Consider the following 17,718-nt stretch of genomic DNA (forward strand, 5'->3'; position numbering starts at 1 on the left):
TACGTAAAGCCCTGGGGCACTGACCCAGCGCCAGGTCCGCCCGGAAAATGACCATATCTAGAGCTGGTTACATCAGGCTTTTTTTCAGTTGCTAAAGTTTTTTCTTTCATACTCAGCTATTAAATAATACAATGCGGGGAACTTTATAACTTTCCATGTATCCTAATGTAAGAGAATAAAATGATGGTTATATACAGCTCTGGAAAAATGAAGAAAAATAAGAGACCACTTAAAAATTATGAGTTTCTTTGATTTTACCAAATTAAAATCTTCTAAAATATAATCAAGAGGAAGATGGATGATCACAAGCCATCAAACCAAACTGAACTGCGTGAATTTTTGCACCAGGAGTAGCATAAAGTTATCCAAAAGCAGTGTGTAAGACTGGTGTTGGAGAACATGCCGAGATGCATGAAAACTGTGATTAAAACCAGGGTTAATCCACCAAATATTGATTTCTAAACTCTTAAAACTTTATGAATATGAACTTGTTAGCTTAGTTAAATGCAGGTGGTGACTTTTTTTTTGTTGGCCAGGCAGTGTAGCAGAATCACATTTAAAAACTGATTTCTGAGAGGCAGAGGTTCCACTATCTGGAAAATTGTGGAAGACTTTGGGTATCCCACCATCTTCAGTATGTATCAGCATCAATAGATTCAGAGAATCTGGAGAAATCCCCCTCTTTAAGGGACAAAGCTAACCGTTAATATTGGATGCTGGGTAGCTTCGGGCCCTCAGGTGGCGCTGCATTATAAACAGACATGGTTCTGTACTGGAAAACACAGCATGGGCTCGGAAATAGGGCCTATGCTTTTTTTTCTATGTTCTGTTGTGAATTAAATGTGGGTCTATTAAATGTATTAATCATTGCATTCTGTTTTTATTTACATTTATTCACATTTAACACAGTGTCCCAACTTTTTGGACATGGCATTATATATATATCCCCCATGCAGTAAAAACTGTGGATATAGTCCGTGCCATATTTTCAGACCAGTTTGGGAAATTCCTGTTTAAAGCCTGGAGACTGGAACACGAAGTGCACCAAAACACGGCTGTTGACCCTGGAGCAGCAGATATGGACTGATATGCTCTTCTCTATGTTGTGAACTGGTGATGCTAGATGTTTGTAGTGTGTGGGTTTAAAGTTAGATATTAAGCGTGAAGGAAACTCCCATTTTAAAGGAGCTTTTCACACCAGTCTGCCCGGAAAAGGACCTTAACTAGAATAGAGTGAGACAGGACCTACAGGCCAACCTCTGTGTGGCCTTGGAGTAGGCCTCGTAAATGCTTCCCAGTTCTCTCGCCACACTAGCCATTCCAGATTCGGCTGGACGGTGGCCGTTCTCGCTCTTCAAAACCCTGACAGACGTCGGCCAAGAGGAGTGTCTGTAATTACTGTTTGTCTGAACATTCCTGTTGTCGCTCCAGGAGGGAAATGCTAAGAAAGATGCAAGAAAGAAGTGTTTTTTTTTTTTTTTTTTTAGAAAAGTCATCGGCATTATGCAATGTCAAGAGCTACGCTTCAGCTCTATCAGCATTTTGACAATTTGGCTACATTTATATTACAAACCTTATTAATCAATTCCAATTTGTTTATTCCAGTCTGTGTCCCTGAAATGTTGAGATTGTGTACATTTATACATACAAGTTTATACAGGTCACCTCTGCTGAGAGGCAGACATCCCAAGTTGCAAAAATTAATTTTAGGGAGGTACCCCCAGACCAGTTTGTGTTTGTGTATGTGTATATATATATATATATATATATATATATATATATATATATATATATATATATATATATATATATATATATATATATATATATAATATAATATATGTATATAATACAAATATATAATGTATTACATTAACTCACCTTAACAGGCCTTTTGCAATCTTTTAGTCCCCCAGGTGCAGTTATAAAAATACCTATTACAAACTGTACAGCTGGCAAGTCTTTCGTTGTTTTTAACTTTTACCAGACATGGAAATACTTTTAGAGAATTCAGACATGAAATGAGTTTAGATAGGAGCCATGATGCTCCTGAATGCATCCCAAGGGTGGAAAAAAACACTGCCCACCCACACTAAAAACTGATTGGCTGACTCACAGAATCTTTGCAGAGAACAGGTCAAGTAGAACTCCCTGTCTTGCATGCACTTCATGAATATGCACATGCGTCTTTTACACACACGTGATTGGGCAAAATCACTTGTTGCCTGCGTGCGCATTTGTGTTCATTCTAGATTCCGGGAGATTTTATCTCTCTTGCGGGCATCAGGGAGCCGTTATTGATGTGCGGTAAACTCCTGCAACTTACAGAAGACTTGGGAAGTCTGAAAAGGTTGGAAAAAATGCCAATCTAGATAAACATTGTTTTATCATGATTTAGCTTAAATTGTTGGAAAGACAACACACTGATCTTTGTGTGGAGGGTGTGAACCAATCAGATGCGTAAAAATCAGGCTATACATTGGAGAAGCCATTGTACAGGACAGCTTGAATCTCCACACCTTTACAAAAGTGTACACATCCTTACATCCGTACACTGTGGCTAGATCAAGCCTTGCAAAATGTTTTGCAGTATGTTTATCATAATTTATGTTAGATATTTTAATAGTTTGAAGAAAACAAGGACTTTTGGACACATCATGATTCTGTATTTAGACTTAAAAACCGGCCAAAAAATAAAGTTAGTTAAACCATTTTTATTAAGTATTATTTACTACAGTCTGGATCTCAAATCTACTTGGCAAAGTAGTAGAAAAAAAATCGTGTCTTTTTGGCATTCAGCAGTAAACTGGAAGCACACAAAATTATTCTTATGATCAGCGTAAACAGTCTTAAAGAAAAAAAAAAAAAACCTAAGTTTAAGGTGGTTGTTGTACTATGAAAGTCTCGTACTCATGCAGCTCTAGTCAGACATCACTATAAATCTGTCAGGTTCTACTAGTAAGGATATATATAAAGCTTCAAAGCGTCCGTATGAAGGTGGTGGTTTGGCTAAAGTTAAATACTACTGCTGTTTTTTGGCTGTTTATTAGTCATGAGTAAGTCACAGCTGGACGCACTCTCTAAACTTTATTGATTACAAACAAAACAGCAGAAGTGAACTTAAAACAGAAAATATGGGCCTACGCAGAGTTTGTTTAGCATTAGCTTGGAAACTTAAGGTGTTACACATGAGGGTTACGACACTTGGCCCATTTTATTCAGAGGCATTTACTGGTAAAAATATTCTGGAGTCAGTATTTGTAATAAACTAACTGTGACCTCCGCTCTAAAGCCACGGGTATGGCCGGGTCCACGACCGGTGTGTGGGTGCTTCCTTTCCCCGTCCGTCCGTCCGCTCGCGGGGGAAAAACCACTTCCCTCTCTCATCTCCCTCTTCCTCCGTCTGCCTCGCTCCCTCCCCTGGTCTCCTTCCTGTTATATCTCAGCACACTGGATACCCCTGAGTGGGCAGTTCAGAGGATGGGCACGCAACTGTTGCAATCTGCAAGCTACCACAAGGTACCAGTCGCCCGTCCCGTCCGCCAAAACTGTTTACTTACAGGACTTGCCCACAGAACCACAGGACAGGAACCCCTGCTGCTGCAGTTCCAGCAGAAACACCACTTCACACAGGCAATCCAAACACACTCACACTGGCGTGGTGGCACGGATAAGCTCGGCCAGAGCAGCGCTTCAAAATTCAATGACTGCTAATTTCCAAAGGAAGAGTGCTCATTGTTCCTCTGATTTGTTTGCTTCTTTTGTGCATCTCCAGGAGGTTCTGGACAGGGTTTATCCTCCACTTCACGTTCAGGTCAAGCCAAACACCATGACGCAGACCCTTTATGACTTCAGGCTCGCTGCAGGCTCGCTTTTGGTTTTGACAGAAAACAGCCTTGTAACTTTTGCCGTTAAAGCCGCAGCCCTGCGGAAAACCGTTCCTATTTAATCCAGACCTAAAAGTGTAGAAAAACTAGAGCAGTTTGCCCACACAACTCTTTTTAAACCCATTGTTCCCTCCATTCCTCTTGCTCTGTTCTCTTATCTCTCTCCACATGTGTCTGTTCTCTTTTCCCCACAGGTTGAAAGGGACTTTGAGCGGGAATATGAGAAGCTCCAGAAGTAAGTTGACATGTGGTTCAGTGCCACGCTTTGAGTCAATGTGTTTTGCCGGCTTTGCCTCAGAATTATCTTGCGCTTGTGTATCATTAGCTCACCTGAAACTGCGCACGGGAAGATTTCACTTTAAAAGATATCCCGCTGCATGTTCCTGTTTTTGTCTCGACAGGAACAAACAGAACTATAGAAGGGCAGCCTTTTCAAAATAGGCCTCCTATCTGGTCCCAAATCTTGTGATATTTGATCAAAGTCACACAGTGTTAGGGTACATGTTCCAAAAACTTGCTCTGTAGCATGGTATATAGATCCATTTGATATGTGTCTTCTTCATCTGAAACGTTGGTTTGTTTTCTTTGAGTTAAAATAGCAACTAGTAGCAACTAGTCTGGAATAAAACACTAATTGAGGACTTCAGTGAACTCACTCCAGCCACGTTGTGGGGGCGTTGCCACTAATGCAATGTTGTGCAATTTTCTCTAGATCAGAAACATGTTGGACAGTATGAAAAATATAGAGAAATACAGTCCCCTACACTTACTTTTAGTTTATTTCACATTGTATTAACGCCAGTTTATGTTTTGTCAACTTTATTTAATTTGTAAATATACAACTATTACTGCATGTCAGGCCTGCACATTGAAACTAAGGGCAATTTAGGCCTAATAGTGAGATATAAAATAATGATTAAAAAGCTGATTGCAAGAAGCTGAACAAAAAAGCTTCAGTTTGTAACAAATATGAAAATGAGAAAATTATTAAAAATTTATAAACAATGTTCCCCAAAGAAAGACTGTAAAGGATTTTTTTCATATTTTTTTCATTACTCTTCATAATATCATAAAACCTCTCAAAGAATAGGGAGGAATTTCAGTGCAAGTTTAAGCCTAAAATCATAAATGAAGCAGTATAAAAAATATGTAAATCTATTTAGATAAGTTAATAATAAATGTGAATGTAAAATATGAAGAAAATACTTTTATGAGTTGTTTTAATCTATTAGCTATACAGGTTATACTGGTGATTTTGGACACAAAATAACATTATGGTAAAGAAATCAATGCAATTTGAGAAATCAATGCAAATCAAGGTGTCCAAACATAGAAATCTAGCATCCATATAATGAAAGTACAGATAGGTACTTTTGTTAATATAATTATCTACATACTTTACAATGGATGGTCATTAACTTTTTTGCTTACCTCAATATTACACAGTGTATATGGTGAGGAGAGTCTGAGTAAGGGGGTGGGGTTTATTAGGATATTATTGTTGTTTAATTATACAATAATAATTTCATCTGTTAAATATCTTCATGTGTCATATATATTACTTCTGGGACAGTGTATTGTTTTAAATATAGTTATCGTCATAGGCACAGATATACTCACTGTTTATCTAAAACTAGAGCTGAGCAATATAACAATATAAAATCATCATATTGCTTGAAACTTTGTCTTTTTTTAGCTGTTTGAAATGTAGTAGAAATTCAATTTAGAGAATTTTATACGATTTGTATCTATCTGTGTTATGTTGTATTGATCAAAATTAATTTTAGAACAATCTGGCTTTTACAGATTTGTCACTTTTTTTTATTTTATTTTATTTTTTTTACAAATAAATTGTTCTACATTCATTTTATGACATTAAAAATGAAAGCCTAAATATGGTAAAACATACCTTCAGCATTGGTTGACTTATTACAGTACTGTGTGATAGGTTTGGAACAATAGATCGTTATTTCATTATATGATATAGTCATAATCATGTTGTATTGAATTGATATGTGCCGTCAATTACATTTTTAAGATTTTTATTGAAATGTAGATCCCCCAGATTTTACTTTTTTAAGTTACTGCTGGATTACTTTATTAGGAGGCGCTAATTTGATGAAAAATTTAAGAATATTGGTTGTCAAATCCTGTGAAAATGACCTCAATAAATGATAATAAATGTATAGATATTTTTTTTTAATCCTCATCGGTAACTCCGATGCTGTGAAGTATCATAGAGCGATGTGTTCACAGTATCTTACTGTCATTGTTATTGTGGGAAACGTATCGGGATGTCGTATCATGAGATGCCCTGTGATTCCTACCCCTGATGGGCAGCTGTGTGTGAGCCAGGTATTGCTCGTACCTTTTTCTCTTAAATTCGTGAGAAAATAAAAACTACAGTTAAAAAATATGACCTTTCTTCTGTGGAAGCGATAATCCAATCATTACTGCCATTAGTTCCCCCCCAAAACCTGTGGAATAGCGCTGTCTTTCGTCACATCACCACACCTCAGTGCTTCAGGTCGTTTCGAGTAGGAGTAGCTCTTATCAGATGATGAGTCAGATCTGCGAGGAAACCCTCAGGAGAGGCACTGCACACACACTGGCATGAGGTCGGTGGGCGTGGGCATGTAGGAACCTAAAATGTGAATGATTGTGCCACCCCTGCGCTCTGATTCTTATCTGAATGTCAAAGGCTGTGTGAGTTCATAAGCTTTCACTTTCAAAAATCTGTGATAAGCACAATATTCTGTCTTAAAAAAGGGGAATTTTGAATCTGTTTTGATATTTACTGTTTAAGTTTTAAGGGTTTTTTAAAATAATTATTTATGTTTACAATTCGTATCCATTCACTTATTCTAGACTGTAATATTGTGGTAAATTTATTTAATTTCCTACAAAATTATAGTTATTTATGAATTTAGATATTTGAATAATATTTATATTTGCATATTATTAATGCCTATATGTCTTGATAAGTTACTGTTAACATTTTTTTTTGTTTGTTTAGACTAAATTATATTAAATAAAACTTCAATATTTATTAAAAAAAATAATGACAACTTAATACAATCTTTTTTTTTTTTAAGAATATTATCACATTATGTCAGGTGTTTGTAACGTCCAGAGACTTTTTTTTTTTTTTGTCTTCTACACGATTGCATATGTGTTCTTTTATAGTTTTTAAGTCATTAATATACATTTACAATGCAGAAAATAATATAAATAATGAGTAATGAATAATAAATATTAATGAGGATATGTGTCCAAACTTTTTGGGAAAAACTACATTAATTTTTGTCCCATGACATTTGGCATGTCGGTGTATATTTGTACATATAGCGCAAAGAAAAAAAACAATATATAGGACATACAGGGCCATATATATATTAATCTAAATGTTATTAAATATATTTATATAAATATTTGAGCTGCATGGAATTGATAATAGTAATGTTTCTCATATCAGTTTTCTGCATTTATCTTTTATTCTTTCTGGATAAAATTACAATCTGAGATTTTATAGGCTTAATCCAGTTCAGTATACTGTTCTGATATAGGATCTACAGAGGATGTTCCCCCTCATCACGCTGCTCCACACCCAGAATCTGAGTATCTAAAGCTAATATGCTGCTCTGTAACCTGTGGTAACACTACATGCCATTCACATGTTGGAATAAGGCCTGGTGTTGGCACGCTGGTGCACAGAATGGAGCAGCTGGCACGCTGGGGATCGATTAGCACCTAGTGTGAGGGGCCTTCATCTTCTCATCTGGCTGCTTTATTCCCCACATTGCCATTTTTCCCCCCAATCCTCTATCCACCTATTTTTGTGTCTTTGCCTCTGTTTCATCACTTTTACCCTTTTGTTCTGTTCTTTAATCATTAGAAATTGTAGTAACAGTAACAAAAAAGAGGTATGATAATGATGTATTATTTATTGGAGAAAACTAAATTTCTAGACTGGTATAACCAATAGTCAATAAGTAATTGTAGCATATAAATAAAGCAGATAATTATAAAGTTAGTTATTTTATTATTTTCCATTGCTTTATATAGGTATGGTACATTATTAGCAGAAAAAAGCCACTAAAGTAAAGGTTGTATGATTGTTGGATTAGCATAGCGTGCTACTTTATGATCAGTATAGGGCTGCACAATTTATTGTTTCAGCATTATCATCACAATATCGCAGGATCTGCAATGTAACATAAATTACATTTATAACATCACACTGCGGCTTGCCTGATACAAAAACGAAATTCTGTTCTGTTGTCATTTTGTTCTGATGACATATCTATAGACTTATTTATTGACTTAGCTATTGACATATCTATCAACTTATTCAATATATCTATCGGCATATCTATCAACTTATCTGTCAATTTATCTCTCAGAGGCAAATGATCTCTACCCAGTGTAATTTATTTTAACTTGAATCTTGACTAAAAATGTTTATATGATTTATAGCAGGACTTTTTTTCAACCTTACAGGCAGCTTTTATATGAAACGAGGTGCAAAAATAACCTTAATGTATTTCAGTTAAAATATTTCAGGAAAAGGACAAAATATGTAAATCACTGCTACATGAGTTTTTTTAAAGGTTTCTTCACAGAAGCAAAAGCCTATCTACAGAGATTCCCACTGACAGGTCCTATATATGAAGAGTTCAAATCTCCATTATCCCATTTTGAAAATCCCATTAAAACAGTAATTCGATTAATCAAATTAATTAGATTAATCTCCCAGTACTAAGAGATAATATAGTAAAAGCAAAAGTTTAGGATTTAAAATTGTAAAAATTCATCTATGTTCATTTACCTCATTAGTTCTTTCCATCCTGCCCATAACAATAATAACAGGCAGCCCCCCTCCTTCCTCCACTCCACTGCCTAATCTGAGCTCTCACACTTGCAGTGATTGAGCCTCATGGGAGTTCCCCAACCTGTGTCTCATTTCCCTCCTAATTGATATAATGAACAGCTCCCCCATCTCACACACAGTCACGCACGCTCACACACACACCCAGACAGATGTGGTAGTGTCATAATTGCAGATGTTAGCACCCTGCGTGTGTGTGAATGGGTCGCTGTAGTGAACAACCCTGTGAAATGCTCCTCTCTGCCTACCTCCATGTGAGAAAATCTTACTGTCAGACAAAAGCATGAATGAACACTACTGAACTCAAAGCGCAGTGCCACTGAAAAACACCATTAGATGTAGAGATGAAACTAATATTTCACTAATTTTTTTTTGTCCAGCAAGATAAATGGAATGGGATGTTAAAAATGTTTAGTGTTTAATAAATATTTTTAATATCTAGTTTTGTAATTGCTTTTTTTTTCTTTAAAAAGCAAGGCAAAAATACATTTTATATTCCATTTCAGTGATGAAAAAACTGTAGAATATTAAATAAAAATTAAAGTAACTGTACTGTTAAGAGTTCTACTGCTTTTGTCCATATAATTAGTGTAAACATTTGATTAAGGGGAAAAATAATAATAAATAATGCCAAATTTTTTAAAGCAATTTCACTGTCGCAGACAAATTTCCAGAGTCTGGATAAAATCATGAGAGTCTTACTAGAGTGGAGTGTCGTCGTTCAGTGTAAGGTGGTTAGGATTGAAGGCTTATACCAGTTTTTTTTTTCATACTGAAAAAAAAATCAACAGTGTTTAATATTATCGTAGCTTTTAAAGATGAACTTTGGTGTAAAATGGACTTTTGATGGAGTAAAGCAGGTTAAAAAGTACTTACCTTTGATGAATAGCTCACCTTCGTTCTCCCACAGCTTTCCGAGATTCAGAAATTTTAACAGTTTGTCCAAACACCCTTCAGACTGGGTGACTGAAGCTTTTTACACCGTTATCCAGCTCAAAGTAGCTGCACACCTCCTTGGTAGAATCCAGAGAGCCCTGACATTTAAAACAAGGCATTAATAACTTAAAAAGTGCAAAAGAAGCTTATTGAAAAACAGTCTTTACATCTCATAATGCTAGCTTCAGCTCTGTGCGCTGCCATCACTGTACTGATTATGACAGACATATATACATAGATTTCACATAGTCTGCTATGCCAGGAGATGTGTGTGTGTATATATATATATATATATATATACACGTGTCTATCACTCTTGAGGGAGCAAGAGGGTCTCTTTAATGTCTTCCTATTTATAATAATAATAATAAAAAATAATGAAATAATCTCAAAGAATCTAGTTGCAGTTTTGCAAATAGTGACCCTGCAAGATCCCCAGTCTTTGCAAAATTTTAGTCTGTGCCTAAGAAGTCGGTAAATTAAAAAGTCTGTGGCTAAAAAGTCTGTGACTTGTCTTTGGATGTGAGAGCGTGTCAGACTTTAGTCAAAGCCGTCTAATGCATGATAAGCATACAAAACCGTTAATTAATTAAACAAATTAAATAAATAATAAATTAATAAAAAAATAATTAATTAAAAAATATTATTTTATTATTTTTATTATATTAACGCAAAAAAGGTAAAACATAATGTTTTATGTCCTGATTTTAATAAACCACCAGTTGTTGCAGCTCTGACAGTTTGGAAGCTTGTTCTGCAGATAAGAAGCATAAAAACCAATGTAGAGGATTGTCATTGACCTATACCAAACCTTAGGTCCTGTTTACAAGACAATAATTAAGCCTGAGATACTGAGTTAAACTCTCTTTTTTTCCACAGGTTGGAAGACCAGACGAAGAAGCTGCACAAAGACATGAAGAAAAGCACAGAAGCTGATATAGGTGTGTAGAGTGAAAGTGCATGTGTGAGATTCTTCTTCTCACATTTAATGTTTTGTACTCATTTTGAAAATTCTGAAACCTCATTCTGATCAGTGGTAGGTTGCTGAATAGTCGGGCGATCTTTCTTTTTGTCAACATGACTTGAGCAGTCACCCTCGGTTATATGGAGTTATAAAAATCGTTATGCCAAAAAAAAGTACTCTGACATGTCGCTGATATTGAAGGCATTACCACCTACAGAGGACAGTGCAGGGGATGATAATGATCATGACCGGCGACAGACAGGATACTAAAGCAGAGACCAGAGCCACATTCAGTGAAGGAGGTCCCACACTCATATCCTATAGGCCAATACAGCTTTCTTTAGCTCCCATGAGAGATGGCAAAAGAACTAACATTGTATCCTATGACTTTTGCCATTTGAAATATTTTGGTATGTTTGTACATGTGCTATAAGACAAAATAGGAAATAGTAAAAGTACAAAATGTATTAATTCAATCAATTAAATATTATAACGTTGGACTTCTGTATGTAGGATTGGTTCTGTCTTGTAAAAATCACAAATTATTATCATTATTACATATAATGTAAAGCACAATAATCACTGGAACACTGCTAACAATGATAATCCTGGACAACCTGTGATAACCTTCATATGTATCGGAGGAGGCATGCACTTGTCCTGACCCTGTTGAAGTGAGTCCTGGAATAGATTCAGCTATATCAGGAGAAATTTGGGTTAAAATAAATAAATATGTAAATGTATTTCCAGCTCTGACTTTTTGCATTGATTTGTGATTATTTCAGAAGATCAGTATCTGTATCCGCATCTGTCGCATCATGATACTTGTGCTCCTAAAGTGAGAATCCTTCCCAATTCCAGTTACTCAGAACAGAAGCAGACAGTTGAGCTGGCCGTGACCAGGGTCGTGACCTTACTTGTGCATTACTCCTTTGGTGTGGAGTGAAAAAAGAATTGGGAACAAGGAGGAAAGAATATGGGGGAGGAGTGATAAAGCCAGAAGAGCAGGAGGGCAGAATGAGGGTCAGCATTACTCTCCTTTAATATCCGTTCTCACTTCATGCTCTGCAGAAAGGGGAAGCCTATTAAAGAGATGCTGCCAGATGTGTTGTGATAATTCATCTGGTCCATCTGCTGAACAGGTTGCTCTTCCCTTTCTTTGGGTTTATGTGCACATCTCAATGCAGCCGTGCCAGTTACAACGCTCACAGCAGGAGCCCTCGTGTTCCACAGCACTCCAACACACAAGCAAGAAGCCATCGGGGGTCAGCTTTGATCCTGAGCTGCAGGAAAGATTAGATTCAATTTAGAGATAAACCGGAATAAAGAATTTGTCCGAAAACGATCAAAAGAAAACAGGGTTTCCTTGAATTTTGACACTTTTGAAAAGCAATTACAAACCTACAATTCAAAAATAATCACGTCTCAATCATGTGAATCACGTCTGTAGATTATTTTTTTGAACTACGAAGCACAGAATACCTACTTTTCTTTGGCAATGCAGGAAAAAAAAAATTATAAAAAAGAGACGCATCCTAGTTGTTTAATAAGTTTTTCAGTATTATTGAGGAAATTGTATCAAAACATACAATTTTGTATTAAAAAATTACCTGTACTGAATGACCATGTAAATGATTTTCATTTAAATAAACACATTTTCTTAAATAAACAAACTAAAAAATGTCACACAACAACAATTCTGTGATAAATAATAATAATATATATTTTTTAATACTGGTAATTTAGTCTCATTGGGAGGAAGATGGGTGTAATAGTGTAGTTTGGTTTAAGTTTTGGAGAGTAAATTTAGGCTAGACTTTTTTTTGTACTGTATTATAATATCTATATTATAATACAGGGTTGGGGGGGCTGAGAGTCTTCAGCACAGTCTGTGAACTTGGGAAATAACAATGAAACACAACATTATTGATAAATCGTTGATCTCTTCTTTTTCCCCTGTTTCTGATCCTTTGAAAAATACCTGATCAGCCCCGATTTCCAATCATGTGAAAGAATCGGGGACATATCTTAAACACGTTTAATCTAAAAATGATCAAACATCAAAATTGTCAAATAGAGACCTAATTGAGTAGATCAGGAGCTTCTGAAAATAACATCTGTCATGTTTGACTGTCTCCAATTCATTCTTTGTCATTTTTATGCAAAGAAAGGTACTTCACACTATTAAAAAGTGATACAGTATATACAGAATTTACAGTATATGTTACTGATTGATGTTCATTACACTGCATTACAGCCAAAAACAAATGCCAGAACACCATAGGCTGCCGTACCCTGACAATGCCAGTGTGTAAAGACATACAACACAGTACAACACACATGTATTACATTCGATCAGCATTAAGTAGTATTAACCAAACTTAAGCAATATATTGTGACAAGTTTTGCCCTTATTGTTCCACCCTATTTAAAAATATTCGGGAAGACCAAAAAGAAGCAGCTATTGTCTTGAAGAATACGAGGCCATGGAGATACAAGCGATCATGTCTGATCTAGTTGGTGAAATGTATGTAAAAGGATTTGCCATAAGGCAGCTCCACAAGTTGGTGCGTCTGTCGAAAGGCATGAGCAGGAGCGCTGATGGAGATGATGAATATTCACTAAAGTGCACTGATTGCACCCCGATGCCTCTATAGTGCCAGCGCCAATTACGCTACATGGACTTTGCTGCCACGCCTGCTTTAACTCAGGCTGCTGATCAGATGCGAGTCTCAGCGTCAACCTAAATCAGATTCAGGGGAGGCAGGAAGCCAGATGAAACATCCACCCTCATCAGAGGCCCGGTCTCACCCACCACCTCGAACGGGGTAAAGACCCCTTTTATTATGCTGTTCTGTTATGCTAATGGAGGCAGACTTGGGGAAGATAAAAGTTTCTTGTTTTTGGCGCCTTGTGTTAGGACTCTGTTAAATAGATTGTAAAGAAATAGGTCTGTCCCAGTATTTACATTATCGGGTTAACGAACAACATAGTAATATAAATTGATATAAATTTAAATTAATATAAATTTGATGATCAAAGGAACATTTATATGTTCCATAAAATGCATTTTTGAAAGTAAGAAATGTGTGTAAAGAACCTGTTAAGGATGTAATTATCTTTAATAGCTTTTAAGTGTTTAAAATACAATTTATTTCAGTTAGAGAATATTTCTTTTTACACTTAGGTCCAGACGATCCTCAGAACACGTCTGTCAGGCTCTTTTTTGTTTCTAATTTTTCCCATTTTCTCCCCAATTTGCACAGCCAATTTCCAAACCCACTCACTAGGACTCCCCCTATCACTAGTAATGCCCCAACACACCAGGAGGGTGAAGACAAGCACATGCTTCCTTCGATACGTGTGAAGTCAGCCACCGCTTCTTTTCGAGCTGCTGCTGATGCAGCATTGCTGAACAGCCAGCGTATTTGGAGGAAAGCGCAGCCGCTCGGTTCTGATACATCAGCTCACAGATGCCCTGTGCTGTGAACATTACCCTAGGACTGATGTGGGGAGAGAGCATCATGTACCCACCTGGAGGGAGCAGGGTCAATTTTGCTCCCTCTGAGCGCCGGCAGCTTGATGACAAAGCTACATGAGTGGGGGTTCGAGCCTACAACCTCCCGCTCATAGTGGCAGCGCTTTAGACTGCTGGACCACTCGGTGCCCCAGGCTCTGTTTTTTAATGATATTTTTATTTTATATAAAGCAATAGTGTGATAATCACAAAATAGCAAAGTAACCAGTCAAACTGTGTTTAAAACAAAAAGTTGCACAAGTTGGAATGTTATCACGCAACTCTGGCCTGCATAATCCACATTAGCAATAGTAAAATCACTAGTTTTTTTATTTGGTTTATTAGCACTTATATCTCATTAAATTAGGGCATTTTCACACCTGTGCTTCATTTCTATGGTCCAAATCAGTTGATGGGTTTGTTTATTTGGAGCGTTTTCTCCCTCTGTTTGGTTTGGTTTCACACAGGCACAAACCAAAATGTGCGTCAATAAACCACACGAGCACGTTGTCTCCTCTGATTGGTCAGAGCTGGCTGGCGCAGAAGCAAGAAAGAAAAAATGGCACGACTGCGATCAGTGAACGCAGCACAGACCTTGCGTGTAAACAGCATGGAGCCAGCATTTGTTCATAGCTGTGGTAATTAGCGTTATCTATCTAATATATCAGATTAAACTGCACCTTATCAGCAATTTAGATCCAATAAAAGATATATATTTAATAGCTGGGTTGGATCGACCTAGCAGGTCTTGGCCCTGTTGTTTTGATCCACACCTGAATGCGATTTACTGTTTTTACACCTGCTCAATCGAACCACATCAAGGGTACAAACGAACCAGAGTCCATTTTAACCGGACCAAATAGTGCTGGTGTGAAAATGCCCTTAGTTGGATTGTGTGGTTGGTTGGTGTATCCATTGATTTGGTTTAACCCTTTTTTGCTAATTTTAAACTTTTTCCTGTGTGATTCTTGCGGTTGCAGCCATGTCTAAAGCAGCGGTGAAGATCTCTGGGGACTTGCTGAGTAACCCGCTGTGTGAGCAGGACCAAGCCTTCCTGGAGTCCATGACTGCTCTGGATACGGCCATGAAGCGCATGGATGCATTTAACCAGGAGAAGGTGAGGAGCACATTACAATGCACAAAACGCTTCCTCGTATTATTTCAGACACCCTTAAGCAAAGTTAGCACAGCATGCACACATTCAGGACTGTGCAAAAGTCTTAAGCACCTAAGGAAATAGGTAAGAATGTCTTGTTAAAAAAAAAAAAAAAAAAAGAAGTGGATGTCTACTGCAAAAAAAGTTTTATTTTCAGTTTTTCCTCAATGCTCCAAGCCATGACAGTTTAAAGAGGGGTTGAATAAACATGAATAAAATAACACACCACTATACATACAATTACTATCTTTTTTTTTAAATTATATTTATTCCAATTTTAGTTTATTTTTTTCTTAGCAAATACATTTTTAAAATACTTTTTTTACTTGCCTTTGCACTTTTTTATTCTTATTTTCAGAACTGCACAGTTGTTTGTTTTTTTGCTTTAAATTTGTTCACAGTAAATTATGCTGTTCACAGTTTGAATTTGGACATTGGAATTTTCTAGTTTTAAGTTGGAAATTTAAACTGGAGAATCCCACAAGTCAGATTTTCTTTCTCTGAAAGTCGACAGAGCCTCACCAACCACCAATATGGCTTCCCCACACATATATAGCAATAAAACCAGTAGAATTATACAGTTTATCGCTTCTGCCTATTACCTTTTATGTTATTAAATCAGTCGAACACATAGTACTGCTCAAGTTCCATAGATATTGAATGTAAAAAAAATCTGTATAATGTGCTATCAACTTTTTCTGTGGATGATATATCGTTCCAGAAATTATTGCGATCAACAATATTATTGTCATTTTAAGACCATGATATTTTATAAAATAAAAACAGAATAGCATAACAAAGCAATTATATAATTTTAAAGACAACACATTTTTAATTAATAATAGATTGGGACATATCTACTTTCATATAAACCTTATTATCGTGACAGGCCTAATCTGTTCATAAACAGTAGAACTTTTTCATTTTAGAACATTTAAAAATTATGTTTCTTTGATGTTAACAAATGAAAAATCTCTGGAAATAATCAAATCAAGCTGAACTGCTTGAATTTTTGCACCAGGAGTGGCATAAAGTTACCCAAAAGCAGTGTGCAAGACTGGTGAAGGAGAACATGCCAAGATGCATAAAACTGTAATTAAAAAACAGGGTTATTCCACCAAATATTGATTTCTGAACTCTTGAAACATTATGAATATGAACTTGTCTTCTTTGCATTATTTGAGGTCTAAAAGTTCTGCATCTTTTTTGTTATTTTAGCCATTTCTCATTTTCTGTAAATAAATGTTCTAAATTACAATATTTTTATTTGGAATTTGGGGGGAAAAAAGTAGTCCGTAGTTTATATAATAAAACAACAATATTCATTTAAGTTATGTTTGCCATAAAACACAGTGATGAAGTTTTTTAACGTAGGGGTGTGCAATATCGTATCGTATGCAATAATATCGCCAACATTTTTAAATATTGTGAACGATATTATACCCTGAAATATTGTCCTATATCACTCACCCTTAATTATCACATCAGGGTTCGATTTTTTCTGTTTTTAACAAAAGAAAAATTCACACTGTTCTCATTTCCCTTTATATATCTCACAGAGACAGATTATATCTGCCCAGTATCATTTATTTTACTTTAATCCTGGATATAGGAAGATCTACAGAGTGCATAACATGACAGTATCATGACATTCTGGATCATTGACTTCTGTTGTAAATCTAATAAAATTCTTATATTTTTTAATATCTCAGTTAGGGGTGTGCCATATATCATGTTATACAATATAATTTTCATTTTGTTGCAGTAGTGTATTCTTGAAATATTTATTTTAATTCAGTGTTTTGTCATATCGCCAAGAGTATCGCTATTGCGAAAATACAATTAAATATTGATATTTTCGGACCACCCCTTGTTTAAAGTCAGTTTGTAAATAATAAATAAATAATGATAAAAATAATAATAATATTAAATAAATATTTTTTGCTGCTCAGCTTTAATTACACCTGTACCTTTATAATATTAATCACCAATTGAAATAAGCGTTTTTTTTCTTTCTCTGCTGTTTGGCTGATTGGCAGTATCACACGGAAAGTCCTCGAAAGTAATTTTCACTTTCTTCTATAGTCTTTATTGTTTTCTATGTTTACTTTGCGTATTTGATTAAAAGTATGACTAAAAGTAATTGCAGTGGGAATCTCTGTATTAGCACTGAGTTTTGAGAGTATCTTCAGGGCATTCTGTTGCAGAGCTGCAGCGCTGTATGAGACATGCTGCTGCTCTGGGATTTTCTTTTGTTGTGTTTATATATAAATAATTATATATATAATTTTTTTTTTTTTTTTTTTTTGCTCCTGTAGTCTCTTTACTTATTTCTCACTTATATCTCACTTTAAGTTTGGTGTGCACGTT

General features: G+C 35.9%; 1 protein-coding gene across 1 annotated transcript in view; it reads left to right on the plus strand.

Annotated features, from left to right (window-relative positions):
- bin3 (bridging integrator 3) overlaps positions 1-17,718 on the plus strand; it is an 82,603-nt gene that overhangs the window by 18,428 nt on the left and 46,457 nt on the right. Inside the window, exons 3-5 of the mRNA XM_007235483.4 lie at positions 4,082-4,122; positions 10,591-10,652; positions 15,173-15,309. Coding sequence (XP_007235545.1) covers positions 4,082-4,122; positions 10,591-10,652; positions 15,173-15,309 — 240 coding nt within the window. The remainder of the gene's footprint in view (positions 1-4,081; positions 4,123-10,590; positions 10,653-15,172; positions 15,310-17,718) is intronic.

This window comes from Astyanax mexicanus, chromosome 12, assembly GCF_023375975.1.
Source record: "Astyanax mexicanus isolate ESR-SI-001 chromosome 12, AstMex3_surface, whole genome shotgun sequence".
NCBI lineage: Eukaryota > Metazoa > Chordata > Actinopteri > Characiformes > Acestrorhamphidae > Astyanax > Astyanax mexicanus.